The sequence below is a fragment of the Vidua chalybeata genome, chromosome Z, assembly GCF_026979565.1.
Source record: "Vidua chalybeata isolate OUT-0048 chromosome Z, bVidCha1 merged haplotype, whole genome shotgun sequence".
Classification (NCBI taxonomy): Eukaryota; Metazoa; Chordata; class Aves; order Passeriformes; family Viduidae; genus Vidua; species Vidua chalybeata.
This window is the reverse complement of record NC_071570.1, coordinates 26947307-26966534: the sequence shown is the minus strand read 5'-3', so window position 1 is coordinate 26966534 and position 19228 is coordinate 26947307. Positions and strand designations below refer to the sequence as shown.

The window sequence follows — 19228 nt, the reverse complement described above, 5'->3', positions numbered from 1 at the left end:
GGGGGCGCACTGGCCGCACTCAGCCTCCTCCCGCTGCGAATGCGAAGCGGCTCATTTATGTCAACCCCCAGTGGGGAGGGGGGCCCTCATACCCCATGCCCCCACAGGAGGCAGCCAGCCTCGCACCCCCACCAGCGACGCAATCGCAGAGTTTTGCAGCGCCGCCAGCGGCACCGTCGTGTCCACCACTGCCACAAGCCACGCTTGTGCCACAGGGCCAGCAGGGGACGCCCCAGAGCGGGACCCCTGGGTGGCCTTGGCCATGAAAATAGGGAAGGAACCCCTGAAGATGTGGGGGACATGCCGCCTTTACGGCAGTCAGGATCCCCACATCATAGGGCTTCAGTTCTGGGCGGACACGGGATCCGACTGCACAGTTTTCCCCCAAGCGCTTTGGCCTCAGCATTGGCAATGCAAAGAGGTCCCCCCAGTGAACGGAGTGGGAGGGCCATCCCGGGCGTGGAAAAGCACCCAGCTGGTGGCCATAACGCTCCACACGAAAAAGGGACCGGAACGGACGGTGGCAATCTACCCTTACATTCTACAAAGCTCTCCACCCTTGATAGGAAGGGATGTCCTCGCTATGTTAGGAGCCAGAATTACAAATTTATCCTGAGGGCCACTGCTGTACACCCACCACTGCCAATCAGACTGACCTGGAAATCGTCAGACCCCATATGGGTCGAGCAGTGGCCCCTGTCAAAGCCTCGAATGGCAGCCTTGCTGGAACTGGTCAGCCACGAGCTGCAGAAGGGTCACATAGAACCCTCCACCAGCCCGTGGAACACCCCCGTATTTGTAATCCCCAAAAGGTCCGGAGAGGGTCATCGCCTCATCCACGACCTGAGGGAGGTGAACAGGGCAATCCAACCCATGGGTCCAGTTCAGACACTGCTGCCCGCGAACTCAGCCATCCCCAAAGGGCAGCCATGCGTAGTGCTGGACATCAAGGACTGCTTCTTTTCAATACCCCTGCATGCTGAGGACAAGGAACGGTTCGCCTTTTCCATCGTGTTCCCGAACGGCGAGCGACCTAACCTCCGCTTCCAATGGAAGGTGCTGCCGCAAGGTCTTGTGGACAGCCCGACCATATGCCAGATCACCTGGACAGAGCACTGGCGCCAGTCCGACAGTCCTACCCTGCTGCGACCACCGTTCAATACATGGACGACATCCTCGTCGCTGCACCATCGACGAGCCAGGTGGATCACCTGGTGACCGCGATCACGGAAACTCTCCAGGCCAATGGCTTTGAGATTGCGAACACGAAGATCAAGAGAGGACCCTGCGTGACCTTCCTGGGAGTGGGGATCACGGACTCCTACGTGACGCCTCCCAAGGTGAAGGTCCGCCGAGACATCAAGACGCTCCATGACGTGCAGCGCCTTGTGGGTTCTCTGCAGTGGCTCCGCAACGTCATCCTGGTTCCACCCGAGGTCATGGAACCCCTATATGACCTCCTGAAAGGAAAGCACCCTTGGGACCCCAAGGAGCTGACGCCGCAAGCAGCGAGCTCCCTCGACTTCATCGAGCACCAGATGTCTACTGGCACGCTTGCCAGGTGGGACCCAGATGCGCCACTCGATCTATACGTCCACTTCACACAAAAGGGAGGAGTGGGAGCACTAGCCCAAGGACCTTCCGAAAAGTCCCAGCCGATCCAATGGGTGGTCCTCGGAAGACCAACTCGAGCGTTTTCCCCGGGAGTTGAATGCATCGCCAACCTCATCATGAAAGGTAAGAGACTCGCTCTGAGACACCTGGGAACCGAGCCGACAAGAATCCACCTCCCCTTTCGCAAGCGGCCCACCACGGAGTCGACCGCAATATCGGAGCACCTGGCCCTTGCTCTCACCGGCTTCGGAGGAGAAATCTCCTATGCCACCAGGCCACCTTGGACTCAGCTGCTGACCATCGTCGATATAGACATGCCGCCAAAGGTCATGGACCGACCGCAGCCGGGACCGACGGTCTTCACAGACGCTTCCTCCACGACCTCTACTGCAGCGGCAGTGTGGCAGGAAGGAGAGCAATGGCACTGTGTTAAAACAAGTGATCCCACACTGTCAGTGCAACAACTGGAAGCAGCAGCAGTGGTCTTGGCGTGCGGACTCTTCCAAGACGAACACCTCAACATCGTAACGGACTCTATATTCGTGGCAAAGCTTTGCCTGGCCATGTCAGGACCAGGCGTGTCAACGTCAGCAGCGGCCTCAATGCTAGAGGAGGCGCTCTCCTCGCGACGGGGCACCGTGTCTGTCATCCACGTCAACAGCCACAACCCAGTCAAGGACTTCTTCCAGACCGGCAACGACAAGGCGGACGCCGCAGCAAAGGGAGTGTGGACACTGCAGGAAGCTCGGCAGCTGCACGAGTCGCTCCAGATCGGAGCCAAAGCACTGGCGAGGAGATGTGGGATCTCGACCGTGGACGCAAAACACGTAGTGGCCACTTGCCCTCACTGCCAGAAGTCGCCCCTATGGACCAGCGGGGTCAACCCAAGAGGTCTCAAGGCCTCGGAAATCTGGCAGTCGGACTTCATCTTATGTCAACTGCTAAAGCCCCGAGCATGGCTTGCAGTGACAGTGGACACTTACAGCGGAGCGATCGTAGCCACACAGCACCCCAAAGCTAACTCTAAGGCCACGATGCAGCACTGGCTGACAGCTATGGCATGGCTTGGTATCCCCAAGCAAATCAAAACTGACAACGGTTCCAATTTCATTTCCAAACCAGTGCAAGAATTCGCCTCGAAATGGGGCATCACCTTAGTACAAGGTATCCCGTATAACAGTACCGGGCAAGCCATAGTTGAGCGAGCAAACCAGACCCTGAAAGCTAAGCTAGAAGTATTGGCAAAGGCAGAGGGCTTTACCAATTCCGTTCCCCCAGGAGACCAAGCGCGTATACTGGCAACAGCTTTGCTAGCACTGAATAAGTTCCCTAGAGGAGATGAGGCAGACAGTCCGGTTTGAAAGCACTGGGCCACTCGAGCCCTAGAGGAGGGCCCACAGGTTGTAATCAAAAACGAACTGGGCGAATGGGAACGGGGCTGGAGACTAGTACTCACGGGACGGGGGTATGCGGCGGTTAAAAAAGAGGGCAAGATCAAGTGGTGCCCACTTAAGTCAATCAAGCCAGACCTTCAGAATGAGACTAACGAGAATTGCGAGTTTCTGTTTACAGGACATGCTCGTGGGTCGTCCCCGCGACGCGTACATCCCGGTTCCAGAGAAAAGCGACGAACCACCAAAACGCCAGACAGCACCCAAGAATCCTACACCTGTGAGACCCAGACAGCAACGGTGGCATTGTGTGATCTTGCTATTAGCGCTCATCGCCGAGGGGCGAACCAACCCAGACTATCACCCCCATCAGCCATTCAGGTGGGTCATGCAGCATCTTTCAAGTGACAAGGTGTTCAAAGAAATCACCACGGCAGGCACCCCATCCTTCGTGTTCCATATCGCCGACCTGTTTCCAGGACGACCAAAACTACGACCCCATCACCTGCACATCATGTACATGTACCTGTCCTACTGGTGTCCAGCCTCCAACCCTGGGAAGAAGTACTGTAACTACCCGGGGTGGGGATATTGCGAGCACTGGGGCTGTGAAACCATTGTCACAGATGCCAGACCATCGGGAGAAGGGTGGGAACCACAAGAGCCCGATAGATTCTTGCAGTTCACCTGGGCACCTACCGGCTGTAAAAAGCCCGCCTTCAAGGGAGGGGTCTATAGCAACTATCATACACAACCCAAATATCGGAAGTGCACAGACTATAACATGACGGTCCTGCAGCCAGAACACCCTAGTTGGGCCACAGGCAGAACATGGATGGTAGTCCTCAAGGCGCCAAAAGAGTGGGTGAACGTGCGAATTATCAGGCTCCAACCACCGGCACCCTGACCGGTAGGACCCAATATGGTTATTAAGGACGTGCTAAAAGGGGGAAACATTACCCATCCCAAACCACTACCCACAAAGGCCACCGATATCCCGACCGGCCATGCAGACGCCTTCCAAATAGGCCACTTAGCCGAGTCGGACTCAGACCCAATCTTCCGCATGCTAGAGGCTACCTTTCTATCCTTGAACGAATCCAACCCAAACCTAACCAATTCCTGCTGGCTTTGTTACAATGTTAAACCTCCTTTCTACGAAGGAGTCGCTCTAGACACCCCCTTCGGTTACTCCACAGCCGAAGCTCCTCACCAGTGCAGATGGGACACCCCCCGTAGGGGAATCACCCTGTGTCAAGTCACAGGCCGGGGCAAATGCTTTGGCAATGCAGCCTTGGCAAAGCAGAAAGGCAACCTCTGCACCGAAGTCGTCAAGCCCAACAGAAAGATCAACAAGTGGGCGGTCCCATCCGCATCTGGGATGTGGGTTTGTCAGAAATCTGGGGTAAGTCCTTGCGTGTTCCTTGCCAAATTCAATGACGCTACCGATTTCTGTGTCCAAGTTCTAATTGTTCCTAGGGTCCTGTACCACTCAGACGAGGAGGTGTACCACATCTTTGAGGAGCCCGGCCGACTCCACAAAAGAGAAATAATAACGGGAGTGACTATCGCAATGCTGCTCGGCCTGGGAGCAGCTGGCACAGCCACAGGTGTCTCAGCCCTCGCGACCCGACACCAAGGGCTTGCTCAGCTGCAAATGACCATCGATGAGGACCTGCAGAGGATCGAGAAATCCATCTCCTTTCTAGAGAAATCAGTCTCCTCGCTTTCGGAAGTGGTCTTACAGAACAGGCGGGGACTGGACCTCTTGTTCATGCAGCAAGGAGGTCTGTGTGCCGCCTTGAAGGAGGAATGCTGCTTCTACGCGGACCACACAGGAGTCGTTAAAGACTCCATGGCAGAACTCCGAGATAGACTGGCTCAAAGAAAGAAAGACAGGGAAACCCAACAGAGCTGGTTCGAGTCCTGGTTCAATCAATCACCATGGCTCACCACTCTAATTTCCACCCTAGTAGGTCCACTAGCGATACTGCTTTTAACCTTCACATTCGGACCTTGCCTACTAAACAGCCTGGTCTCATTCGTTCAAGCTCGCCTAGAACGGGTCAACATCCTGTTCATAGGCCGGCAACAAATGCTGTGAACCAAAAACCGAGGACACTGCCAGTCGCAGAGGTTCTCTAAACTTCCCTTGCGAAGATTACTCAGGTTTACCAAAAAACCCTTTTCCCTTATCACATTACAACTTTATACCTCACCTTAGTGCCTATGTTTATAACTACCTCATTCATTAGTAAAAAAGGGGGCGGGGGAGATGTGGTAGATAGGGACAGGCAAACGGAAGATCTCGGGATGTGACGGAAAGCAAGACCCTTCCCCCCTTCTTCCTGCTATAGTTAATCAATTACCCCTAAAGCATGCAGCCCCTCCTAAACTCAGTAGTCTTCCACTCCTTACTAACCCTAGCCAGACCCACCATCCCCTTCTGACGTAGTGAAGCCCCCTTGACTATTTAACCCCATGAGATAAGATAATAAACGCCATTTGACCATCCACCACATTGGTGTCTGTGCATGTCTGTGGCCTGAGTGATCCGGGTGAGGCCGGGTCGCCGTGCTGTGTCTTGAAACCAGGTCGCCCACCTTCTCATCAGAAGGCGACATTTCACAATTGCTGCATTCAACTGTTAAGAAAGCAAATAACCTAAATAGTTAAGTGCTGATAAAAATGCAGGCTTCACATTTACAAAACCTTGTATGAAATAAAGGATTTTAAAACTGAATGTGGATTTTGAGCATTTCATGATTTCATGGCTCTGTATTAAAATCCACATTGGACAAAGTGTATAAATTTTTAAGCATGTGTGTTACAGAAATCCTTTTCCATTATGTATGACTATGTACTGGTTTTGGCTGGGGTAAAGCTAATTTTATTCACAGTACCTAGTGTAGGGCTGTGATTTGGATTTGTGTTGAAGATGTGGCTGGTAATACAGAGATTTTTTTTTTTAATTTGTTGCTGAGCAGCACTTACACAAACCAAGTTCTGCTTCTCGCATCACTCCACCAGCAAGGAGCTGGGAGTGCACAAAGAGTTGGAAGCAAGACACAGCCTATATAGCTGATCCCAACTGTCCACAGGGTATCCCATACCATATTGCATCATGCTTACCAATAAATGCTGAAGGAGGGACAAGGAAGCAGGAGGAATGTTGAAAGTTTGGCCTTAGTCACCATTACCTGAGCTGGAGCCCTGCTTTCCTGGGGATGGCTGATCACCTGCCTGTCCAGGCAGGGAAGCAGTGAATTAATTTCTTGCTTTTTCTTTTGTTTGCGCATGTGGCTATATCTCAATCCACAGGTTTTCCTACTCCTGTCCTTCCAATCCTCCTCCCAGTCCTGCTGCTGCTGGAGTGAGTGAGCAGCTGTCTGGGGCTCAGTTGCTGGCTGGAGAACCATGGCTAACTACCAGTACTAACGCAGGACATGTGTAGCATGTAATAAAGTCTAACTGGCAAACAGCACCTTAATGCCTTGCCTCCATATAGTCATCACTTAAAAACCAGGAACTGGCAGTAAGCACAACATTCGGTAAATACTAGTGTAGTATTTCAGGGTACTAGTGTACCCTGAAAAATGAAATAAATTCTAGCAATGTACTTAATCTCTCAATGACTACCTAACTCTACATCCCAAACTCATGCCACAAGACACAAATTTTGCAAGTAGATGCTCATTATAACAATTTTTTACATCATACATACATATTTTTTCATATACATACATTTTTTCATTGTTGCTTTGCCCAATACATCTAGACTGACACCAACAGTCATGAGTTAGATATGGATTGACTCAATGTGATCCAGGTTCGAAAAGCTTTGCATCTACTGGGTATTACCACATGATCTCTGGGATTTTTCTCACTAAGCTGGAACTGAGAGGTGCGATCAATCTGATAGATAATAAACTGTTTTTTAACTACAGAGTTGAGTTGGTTCGTGTTTCTGCATCCCTGATAAAGTCAGCCAAAAGTACTTTGAAATCAGGATATTTATGTATCCCACAAGGACTAATCTTATAATAACAAATCATGCTGATGTGAGTGAAACTGATGGTTTTACTTTATAGAGAATATGCCGCAAACTACTGATTACAATGACCTTTTGAAATGCTGACTGTCCTACTTAGAAAATATATATTATCATTGTCACTTAACTGTTTTAATGAAAATTTCAAAGTATTTTAAGCATTTAACTATACTTTTTGCTTTACTGTTACAGAGCAAGACATTTTGTCTTTCAGAACTTCAATTTTTCTGTACTATGGCTAACCAATATGCACGTTCACGCAATTCTTCAGCACCCCCATACACAAGAACTTTCTATTGTGAGCATAATTAGCTCAATTCGAAGAACTGCACTGTTTAAACTAATTTTTTTCTGAATTTATTTTATACAAAGCAGAGAAATATAGACAAATACAACTTTTCTCAAATGTGTAGCCTGTTTTTTGGTCTGCTTGAAGTTCAGTAGGTGATTTAACAGATTCATTTTTTCTCAGCACTCTTTTACAGGACTGAATAGTACACCTTTAGCATTGATACCCTAAATTTGAAATCTTAATCTGAAATTCATTATTTTACTAAAGAAATATTTTCAAACACTTAAAAATAGCTCTTTCAAACAAATGACTAACCTTTCATGTGCTAAAATCATTCTACAAGTACTTCAGTTACTCTCATCCACCCTATACAATACTCAATTTTCCAGTGCAAAAAATCTAATTAAATACCAGAAAAAAACCTCTTCCTACAGCATATAGGAGCCATTTTATACACTGGTGGTGGACAGTTCTGAAATAAATAACTGTACCTAAAGAATGAGTAGTTTCTTTAGTCCAGACCCTTTATGTTATACAGGGATGCTAAATACCTCTCTTCCCAAATATTCTAGAATGCCAAAGTTTTCCTCAGATGTTACTTACAAAGTATTTAAAATCTATTTCAAAGCTACTTCACAGGTGAATGGATTTTGATTAAATAGCTTTAAAAAATTTATTAATTCTTCTAGGTAAAAATGTATTCAAACATCAATTACTAGATATTCTTTTTTCTTTAATAAAAACATCAATGTTAAAGGTAAACATCCATGGACTAATGTGTGTTTGTTGTCTCAACTATTTACCAGAATCCAACAGAAGACATCTTCAGATTAGCTATGGTTTCTGTCAACTGACGTGCCTAAAGATGGGATGAATATCAGCAAAAAGTAAACTACCTATGATAATGAAAGTAAAAGTCACCGCTTCAAGAGTTCTATGGGAAACATTACTATGCCTTGCTTCTCCTACAGAAGTAGCTATGATGAATCTATAATGGAAAAGAATATGGTAGAAGTTAATTTTGAGTACCACACTGAAATAAAATCCAGTAGGTGGTAGTTTGAAAATTAAATAAAAAATTAAATTTAAAAACAATTTATGGAAAAAGATGGCAGTGTCAGAACTTTCTTCTAAAATTTGCCATGTATTTCTAACAGCCCCAATGCAGCAAGTAGAACAGCAGGATCACTGCTGCATACAGTCTGTTCTCCAAATTGTATGGAAGCCCTGGATATTAATATTGGGCCAGGGATCCTATTATCACTTATGTCACCTTTTTTTAAAATTTTTAAACTTTTTCAAATTTACTTATTTAAAGGGTTTTCTTGTACAGAAGAAAATACCATGTTTCTTGTTCCACCTTTTTTCTGACCTACCCCTACAAAAACATACCAGAACTAAAGGTATTCTACCAATGTATGACCTACATAGAGACTGACTTCATCCTGGCAAAAAAAAAATCCTGATTCTCAATTAAAAGGAAGCAAGTAGAGACAGCATATTTTGTTTCACAAGTCAAAAGTAAACTATTTGTAATATAGTTTCAGTTTGTGACTGAAAAGCAAAGATATCTTAAAGAAAAGTTCTTGTATTAATTAGGAACATTCACAGGTGATAGTAAGCACATGATTTCCTCTCTGCTGTTTTTTACAATAAGAACGACATTCATATTAGTAACACTTATGAGTATTTTCTTGTCTTTCAAAAGGTTATTCACATTTTTAAAAATGCAATAATATTTTAAAATATTTTTGTTTACATTCTCAGAATTATATTGGGTTTTCTTTAAGAATACTACAATATTTTTTGACAACTCACTTGCCATTTTTGCAGTTAAGTATCCTAGTTTCCTACTTACAAATAAATACTGTATGTAAGATAGCTGAGTACATGAACTTCCTCACAATAGACAGAAACTAAACCTCAACAAAAAACCCTCCTGTGACCAGAAACAGAAAGTTAATGGATCATTCCAGTTACATTAGTTTTTTAAACAAAAAAGGTATTAACTTTGGTTTATATTAAGTCATTCAAAAATCACAGGCAATTTTGGTAAGAATCATTGCTTATTAATACTATCTACCTACAAATATATGTTTGATAATCTACATACATAAGTACTACATTTCTTTATTTCTTGCATATGACAATTTTTCAGTAATTATAAATATCTATAAATATTTGTTTACATTAATTCCTTTAACTGAAAAAGAGAGAAAAAATTGATATGATTCTTTAAGTACTGCTGTCTTCCCTTGCTTTCCATGGATATTCTTATACATCACCTCAGCTTCACCCAGGAATTATAAAGTTCAGGGGGTGAATGACATGTTCCAGAAGGACACCCTGCTTTAACACTAGTGGTCCACAGCCCAGGCATTAAACCAAACCCTTCTCCTACCTGTAACATCTGTAGAAAAAGAAAGACAAGTTAAACCTACTTTGGTCTAGAAATGAGGCAATGTTGGGACCATTTTTCAGGCTAGTGGCACAATTTAATAATTGATTGGGGAAAGCAGTAATGAGGTACTAGTCTTCAAAAGCATTGTTATAAACTTCAATAATTTAAACAGTGTTCAGGGAAAGAAAAAGGAGAAGGTTGTGCAGTAAGTTTGGAGAAAAGCATTTCTATATAAAATGTTTCAACTACAAAGTCCTATTTAAAACCAGATGTTTTTAGTTTTATTCTACGATGAACTAATTAGTGCCTTTGCCAATACAAGACTAAACTAGGCAACAATCACGCTGCTAAAAAATACCATGCATCTATGCACTTGACTGTGCAGCTTATAAACTAATTTTCCAGTTTTATAACAGAAAAATATTGTCTCTTATTCTAGAAAAATCGTAATCTTTTATATTAATATAACATGGACTTTTAAAGTGATTAATAACCACAGTAGAACAATAAAATGTTTATCTCAGCTATGTAAACTATGTAAGCAAGTTTTTCTTCTAAATCCAGCAGTGCATTTACAAAGTGCACTAACAAAAAGCATTCTTTTATTTTTGAAGTTTGAAATGGAGAGTGTTCTATGTTTCACTTTGAATTCTCCCTGTTTTTGTTTAAAAAAATAAAAAAAAAAAAGATGATTATTTCTTTGACATAGACCTTCAATCCCTATTCACAGAAGATCTGTGTACTACAGTATACTTTAAATGTTCTACCTGTGACCTTGTCAGTCAAACAAATTAATTTACAAATAAAGCAAAGTACTCAGTTCGCCATCAATAAAGCAGACAAGAAAAAAAATGGATGTTTACCTCCTACCTTGTGACTGTGGAAGTTCACAGAAAAGATCTGTTAACAAGACTATCTAAACAAAAACACTGGTATAAAGTAAGCTTAAGACAAACCTCTATTTCTAGTATAATCAGATCACAGAAGCAGACTACGATGGGAGTCTAAAATATAGTTAACATTATTTGATAGGTCAGAACTATACATGACTTGGAACTTTTATAAACACTTTTGTTGATTTAGGTAACAGTTCACCACAGAACTAAATTTAAAAGACCTATTAATCAGTTTATGATAAAGACTTCTTCCTATTCCTAAAATCCTTTTCATGATTCTTTCCTGACACATGACGGATAAAGTTCTGTATTGACCAATGCCTTTAGAGAGTGGCAGAATACTAATTCAGCATTTGCACAGAGCAGGCCCAGAACTGGCTGCTGGTAAAACTGCACTTTCACTACATTAGCCCTCTTCTCTTAAGTCAAAAGAATTATTATGCTTAGTGTTGCCAAGTACCCAGATCAAGCATTCCAAATTGAAGTGTTCACTTGAAGTTTCCTCAAGGAGTAGAAATTCCTGCATTAGCCAAAATTTGATTATAAAATGTGTAATCAGTCAACAACCACTATCCATCTAACCTAATTACACTTTTTCTTAATGTAAATAGTTTCCATTTTCAAGTCTTTCAAATGACCTCACTCCTGATTAAATTTTTTAACTGTGCACTGATATTATATGACTATTATGTACAGGTATCTGGACAGTACTGTCATTGTTTCAGATTTTAACCAATCTGCATGTCTGAGGCCTACATGAAGAAACTATGTAATGGTTAAAGCAAAAGCTTTGAAGAATGCAAACCAAGAAAAACTCAAACTAGAGAAATCAATGTATTACATTTTATGGTAAAATAATAAAACAAATTGACAGAATAGAACTCAACATCAGTAAGAGTATTCATAATGGAAATGCTTCCTGAGGTTTAACAGCTGTGTTAGTACCTCTTGGTGTTCAGGAGTCTGTAATGTTTTTCAAGATAGCACACAACATGTTGTGCTTTCTTAGCACTCAGAAAAATTTTAATACATATTAATTACAATGGGCATTTATTCAGATGTACAGCTTATCCTCACACTAACGACAGTGAAAATACAGTGAACAGTATCAATAGGAGAGCATAATATGCAAGAAATAGAACTTCAAAAATACCAATCCCGAATTGGTGACACAGTAAAATGACAAAGGACTACACACTGGAATGCAGTCACAGAGAAAGGATTGTGTATGAGTGTATTTTCAAAATTTACATTTTTTTGGTTCATAATGCCAATCTGAAAAAAAACCCAACCAAACAAAAAACCAACACCAAATCACAAGCCAAAATCCCAAACCCAAGACATTGCCACTGAATTTCTGATGTAAATCCAGCCCACACAACACTGAATTAATTCTAGTGTGCCTGCTCTTCAAAAAACTTCACTGACACTCAGTTTCAGACTCCTTTATGCTGGGTAGTATTAAAAAAAATATTGAAAAATGAAGGGGATCCAAGTTAAAAGTTTCATCCTTAACACTCAATGGGAAAGTTATTTGAACACTAACTACACGTTAGCAACTATACTCATACTGTATTTAGTTAAAATATGTTTAAATAGTTTAAAAAATAAAGCATACATTCTCTGCATAAAGCCAAGCCCCACAGCCTGTAAATTGTATCATGGACAAAAACCCAAAAGATTTTGTATTTTCTGTCTATCAGTTCTGAGGTTACCTTATACTCATCTGCAGCAAGCCACTCTGCTTCTTTTCTCTTCTTTTTCCCCTTTTTATCCTTGGTGTACTTAGTACCAGAGGCCTGGTAAGACTGCAGATCCACTCGTGAATGAAACTGGTATCGGCCGCTTTCCACATCACAGTAGTAATAAATTCCAGTTGCTGGGTCATAATAAAGTTGGTTTTCCTTTATAAGAAATGAAGAACAGTGTTATCATCACTTCAATAAATATACTGTTCAAAGAAACATCTGATTAATAAAGAACCACATTTGAATTTTGATAAAATGAAAGAACTGTGGTGGCTTGATCCTGGATGGTTACCAGATGCCCATCTAACCACTCTGTCAACTCTCCTCCTCAACAAGACTGGCAAAGATGGAAAGCTCATGGGTCAAGAGACCAAAGTCACTACAATGGGCAAACCAGATTCAACTTGGAAATAGCTAAAATACAGCTGGATGATAAGGATCAAATTAAAAACATCTCTCCCAGTCTCCTTTTTTCACAAGCTCAGTGGTACCACTTCATTCCCAGCTTATCTCCCTGTCTTCTCCCACACAAGTGGTGCAGGGAAGAGTAGAGGGGCTGAGATCAGTTAATGAAAAGTCCCTCTCTGCTGCTACTTCTCCCCTGCCCAGCATGGGATCTTCAAGAACTGCTTCAAGCATGGGACCTCCACAGGCCACAGCTCCTATCAGGCTGATGTGCTCTGAGCTCTGGCATGGGCTCTCCAGTCCCCTAAGTGATGCCTTAGGATTTTAGCTTTTACATTTTTCATATATTTGTAATCCTGCAGTTCTTTAGCGTATAACTCTAAACTCCATATAAAGTGTTAGCTACTGATTTCCCATTTTGGTCAGACAAAACAACTCCTCTCCAGGCCAGGGAATCAAGGACACCTCACTGTCTCAGGCCCTGAGAAATGTAAGCAAAAGTGAGTTGTGGGGAGCGAATTTGGGGTAAATTACTTCATTACCTGAAACAGTAATTGGAAGATTAAACCCCAAAATGCAAATGGACCAAACTTATCTAAGTATAAAAACCTGTGATCCGTCGTCCATTTTTTGTATGTAGCCCCTGAGGAGGCTTTGTCTACCCTAAATGTACCTGAGAGCCCTTCAATAAATATAACTGACTTTTATTTCCTTAATTTCATCTGGTCTCTGTTTTTAGGTAGCCAAAAAAGGCATCATAAGGAACTGCTTCTGTGTGGGATCCTCCATGGACTGTAGTATGAGTAGCTTCTGCATGGTCTGCTCTAGGGATTGTAGGAAATTGCCTGCTCTGGTGCTTATAGAACCTCCTCCTGTTCTTCTTTGCCCCTGGTGTTCACAAGGTTATTTTTCACACTTACTCCCCCATATAGACTCCACTGTGCAGAGTTATGCCCCTTCTTACACTGGTTTCAGAGAGGCACTGCCAGCTCCTCTAATGGCTGTGCTGTGCCCTGCAGTGGAATCAGCCATGTCCAGGTAGCCCCTGCTTCTCTCAGAGAGGCTACCTCTGCAGCCCCTGGCCTCATCATCAGAACTTTGCCAGCAAACACAATGCAAGAACATTTCCTGTAATTCAGAACACTTATGTACCAAGAAAAGATATTATTTTGGATAATTCCACCATAAACTGTAATCTGTAGCCCCAAACATTTATGTGTAACTATATTCACAAACAACATCAAAACCAATGGTATCCTTTAAGACCTTAAAAATTAAGTCCAGAAGCATCCTGAAAACAAACAGTTGTGTATCTCATGCATTTTTTTACAGCTGAGTTGAATATAGCACTGCAAACAAACTCTGTTCTCAGTGCAGTACAGTGTACACATATCTATCCACAGATCTGTATACATATACAAAAATACCTCATAGGACAGAAAGCTATATGAAAAAGGCTTTGCAAAAGCTATATGAAAATCTGTAGCAAAAAGTAACTATTAAAAAAACTCTGTCCCATCATCTAATCTTCTTCTAACACTTCTAAAATAAGTTTTTCTTCTCCTGTAGAATCAAACTAGTTGCTAACAGTACTCAAGTAAAAGCACAAACATTTTGTGTATTTTCTCCCAATACTCTCTTCACTGTGGAGAAGCAACCAACTTACTTCAGAAATATGTCTTTTCCTAAACAAGACATCTTTAAGCCCAAGCCTTTAGGTTTGAAAGAGTTACAGATCAGCTTTATAGCATAAAATTTGTACAATGCCAAGTAACTTAGGGACCTATGAGACATAAAAAAACCCAGAATTAAAATCTAAATTTGTGCCTTAGCCTGCTATCTGTGACTGAAATAATTAAAAAATGAATTAACAAATTTTTAACACTATTCATTTTAACATTTTCATTTTAACATATTCATTTTTCAAAATGTAAGATCAGCTTGGATCTTAGTTCTTTGCTTATCAGCTTTTACTAACAAAACTTATGCAATATGCAAAACATTCCAAGGATTTTGGAAATGATCCTTACTGAATTGTAGTAGAATCCAGTGCTATGGTCATAATACAATCCTGTATTTTCATCATATATAAATCCAGTTTGTGAAACAGCAGCCTCTGCAGCAGCTCTCAAGCTCTCTGCCAGAGAACCTTCTGGTACTGAAGTTTCTTCTGTCTCCTGATAACAGAAAGTAAGAAAGGTAAGTGCTCTATGAACTTGGACCATTTCAGAAGGCAAAAAAACAGGACTAAGACTTCAGCCCATGTCTTTTGTTTTTCCCCAGCTTTACTCAAAAGTGACTCACATCAAATATACACACAGGAAACATCTTTCAGAGCATTCCTAATACAGATTTCTGCCCTCTGCTCCATTTCAGTTGCTAGATGCTAAGGCACAAACTCAGTTAACTAAGTGACATAAGAGAAGGCTAGAGTGCAGGGAAGAAAACCAACCCACCACAAAATAAACAAAGAAACCCCACCACCAATGTTCTTCTCCTTTTATCTTGCTTCCATATGTCAATGGAAGAAAAATAAAAAGCACGATTTATGAAAATCAGCATGGATGTATTGGACATACTCTGCTGATAAAAATGATCCTGCTTCCAGGCTATGCAGGATATATATGCCTTTTTACAAAAACTCTCAAACTCCAAGACACAAATCTAAGAGGGTGCTCCACTTGGAACATACTACAAAAAGAACTAGTTTTGAAGTACAAGGGTATTATCAGCACTAGACCATCACAAAAAATAGTTTTGTATAAAGCTCTCAGGACCACAAGTACATCTTTTAGATGGAGTATTAACAGAGTACTGATTTCAAAATTGGTAAAACTCCAGACAGTCCAAAAACCTGTGAATTCTGGATGAAATTTTCCTCTTCTCCACCTTCAATAGCTTTGGTGCTATTCTTCTTCAGTGGAATATTAACACCTGCATCCGATTCCTCTGTGGAATTACGCCCAATGCCTTCATTCCCATGACTGTGCTTCACTCCTAGCTCAGATACACAATCTCGAGTATCCGTGTGACTGTAATAATTTTCATAGTAGTAATAATCTGCCAGGGGAGAAGGGGAAGAGAAAGAAAAGCTGAGGTTGCATAAATTAGCAAGGCAGTATTTTACTAAAGCAGTTTAAGGATGCTATATCTTAAACTGGAAATTTACACAAGTAAGTAGTCTAATGAAAATCAAATATTAAGTAGCGCCTCTACTCTGAATTTATTCTGATCCGACTGAACAAATTTATATTGTCTTCATATACTTCAAAAATTGGCAAAGCTGTATGTTTGCAACATGAGATTACTATGTAACAAATTACAATGGCATGAATTCTGCTAGTCCATGCTACATTTTATCCTGAATTAATATCTTGAATAAATAGGAAACGCTCTGAAAGATAGTATCAGGTTTCTGAATTTAATTCAGCAAAGGATACAGACCTGAAATGTGTTCTATATTACAACATTTCCAAACTAAGATAGTGTTCTATATCCCTATTTAAACAGTCACCACCCTCTCTACCTGCTTGTGACCATGCAGCACAGTCCTCTGTCTGTACTTCTACACTAGACGTATCTTTCTCCTTTCTATTATGGATTTCTTTAGTGAGTTCTTCTACCTGAAAGAAAAATTGCATGTTAAAAACACATTACTGCATTTTAGTGTCTGCTATCCCAGAAAAGAGTCAGCCTATTTTGCATTCCATAATTCAAACAAATCATAATGGCATCACAGATGTTTCAAGTGATTTGTCAGGAGATAATTTTGTACTTGAATGGCTGGCATAAAGAAACACATCATTTCTGCTCACAAAGGAGCAGAGAAACTTAATTGAGGTTATTCCTAAATGCCCACCCTGTAAAGTTGGATTTCAAGCAATGATCATTGTTCTGTAGTGACGACTGTGGTTATTTACAAAGCACAGAATGTTCTGAACTAGAAGGAACCCACCAGGGTCACTAAGTCCAATTCTCAGCCCTGCACAGGACATTACAAGAGTCACATCATGTGCCTGAGAGCATTGTCCAAATGCTCCTTGAGCTCTGTGAGGCTGGTGCTCTGCCCACTCCTCTGCAGAAACTTCCATTGCCCAAGCATCCCCTGTGTGAAGAACCTTTTCCTAATATCCAATCTAAAATGCCCCTGACACAATTTGAGACCGTTCCCTCGGGTTCTGCCAGAGAGATCAGTGCTGCCCGCCTGCCTCCCCCACAAGGAAACTGTACACTGCGATGAGGGCTCCCCTAAACTACTCTCTTTTGCCATAGGCATTCACAGAGAAGTTTTGCCACTCTTCCTTTACCTCACACTTCGTTCAATAAACTTCTTTCTCTCTGCTACATGTAATTTTTCCTTCTGACTGCAAATCTAACCCTGTGACAGAGAAGGCGTTACCGTTCTCACCGCCAAGCTCCGACTCGAAACTTCAAACCTGCTCTGGCCCCTCGCAAGCCAGGAAAGCCCGGCGGGCTCCGGGAGCTGAGGGACCGCGTGGAACGGGCGCATCGGGAGGAGGGGACAAGCGGAGAGCGGGCCGAGCGGCACGCTGTCAGGGGGTGGCGGCCGCAGGGGTTCCGTGCCGCCCGGCCCGGGGGGGGGGGGGGGGGGGGGGGGGGGCGGAAGGGTCGGAGGCCGCGGTATCCGGGCCGGGGTCCCTACCTGCCTCCTGAGCGCCCCGCTGCTCTCCCGCTCCCGGCGGTACAGGCGTTGGGTGCGCCGCAGCCGCCGCCGCGCCCGCTCCAGCTGCGCGCGGCACGCGCCCAGTTCCGCCTGCAACGCCGCGACCACCGCCGCCTCCTGCTCGCCCGGGTCCGCCCGGCTCTCGGCGCCCGGTGGGGAGGCCATGGCCGGCCGGCCGCCCGCCCCTGCGCCGCAGCTCAGCGCCCGCCCTCAGCCCGCCCCACAGCGCCCGCGCGGCCCCGCCCGACGGCCCCGGCCATGGCCATGGCGCCCGCCGGGCGCTAGGGCAGGAAGCGGAGCGGGGCGCGCGCCACCGCACCACACCGAGAGCTGTCCCGCGCGGCGCGCGAGGGTCCGTCCCGCGGGGCGGGAGCGCGGCGCGGGACCCGGAAACGGGAGAGCAGCCGGAAGCCGCAAGCGCGGGAAAGGGCTGCGACGGGGCGGGGCCGGGGGCGAGGCGGGCCCGGGAGGAGCGGGGCGGAGCTGGCCCGGGGCGGGGGCGGGCCCGGGGGAGGGGACGGGACGACCCCGGGAGCTGGGGCGGGCGGTGCTGCTCGTGGTACAGCGGCAGCGTCGGGGGCAAGATGAAGATGAGCAGCGCCCCCAAAGGCGGGGCGGTGCTTGGACGTGCTCAGACGTGCCGACCTCCGCCATCACCTTTTTTGTTTGAGGGTTTTTTTTGTGTGTGTGTTATTTTAGAGTGGGGAGGGGGATGCTTCCTGAGATTTCTCAGTCAACAGTGTGGCAAACCACACTGGCTAGAAATTGCCGCGTCTGGAGCTTGTTGCAGTTGGAGTCATTTAGACAGCATTCAGAGTCAGTGCTGAGAGCTGCACTACTGCAGCCCTGGGTAAATTTCTGTTCCTGAGATTTCTAGAAGCAATGGCAGAAGGTCGTCGGGGTTTCCCCCTGAGCCCCATCTCAATTTCATAATTTTCCAAACTTAACCTTGCAGGCTTTTTATTTAAAGTGTGCTTTGTCTCTGATGATCACAGTCCTTCTCAAATTTTAATAAACTATGTGATACACTCTGTTGCTTTTGTATCTTACTGCAGAAACGAGAAGTATATCATTGTAGGCTATTAGATCATAGCCTAATAGCTTTCAGATCTGACAATAGTGAATGTGTTGCATACATGGACATCTACATGTGCTTTCAGATATGTCCTGAATGATGCATTACTTTTACACTTCAGGTTTCACCAGCTTTCTTTAAGTAATGCATTAATTTAATTTACAGGCATATGTTTTTAACATCTTACATTTCCAAAAATATAGTCCAAAGACACCTAAGTTTGAAAACTATGGTACCTGGTAGTGCTATTTTAACAAGAATGCTACTGTTGTCTGTGAAGACATGCAGTCATGTGCTGTGCATTAAGTACTGTTCTGACTGGAAACCACCAGAATCAAATGACTGATCTCTATAAGATGGGCTACATAAGCAGGCAAGAAGCAAATCTACATCTGTCCATATCCTAACTCAAAGAAAATAGGAAAAAAAACCCATGTATTTTGTCTTCTTTAATGCATTTTATGAATGCAACTGTAGACTGGAGTTCCTAAGAGATACAAAAATAACTAACAGAGTTTCAGACCTCAGTTTTTCTCCTCTGTAATTTGTCACTGGAAAGGTATGCCTCATCAGTTGAGAATTAGTGTATTGTCTCTATCAAAAAGTGTTTCATTTTAGGTAATGTCTTTTGTTTGCATCAGGATAGTTTCACTTAATGTGTATAAATAAAC

General features: G+C 43.8%; 1 protein-coding gene across 3 annotated transcripts in view; it reads right to left on the bottom strand.

The window, feature by feature from the left end:
• Positions 1-17647, bottom strand: part of AGGF1 (angiogenic factor with G-patch and FHA domains 1) — a 37425-nt gene extending 19778 nt beyond the window's left edge. For all 3 annotated transcript variants that reach the window (XM_053931645.1, XM_053931646.1, XM_053931644.1), the window contains exons 1-5: positions 17462-17647; positions 16325-16421; positions 15653-15858; positions 14829-14975; positions 12361-12549 (exon numbers count right to left, since the gene is read on the bottom strand). In XM_053931645.1, coding sequence (XP_053787620.1) covers positions 12361-12549; positions 14829-14975; positions 15653-15858; positions 16325-16421; positions 17462-17647 — 825 coding nt within the window. The remainder of the gene's footprint in view (positions 1-12360; positions 12550-14828; positions 14976-15652; positions 15859-16324; positions 16422-17461) is intronic.
• Positions 17648-19228: the final 1581 nt, after the last annotated feature.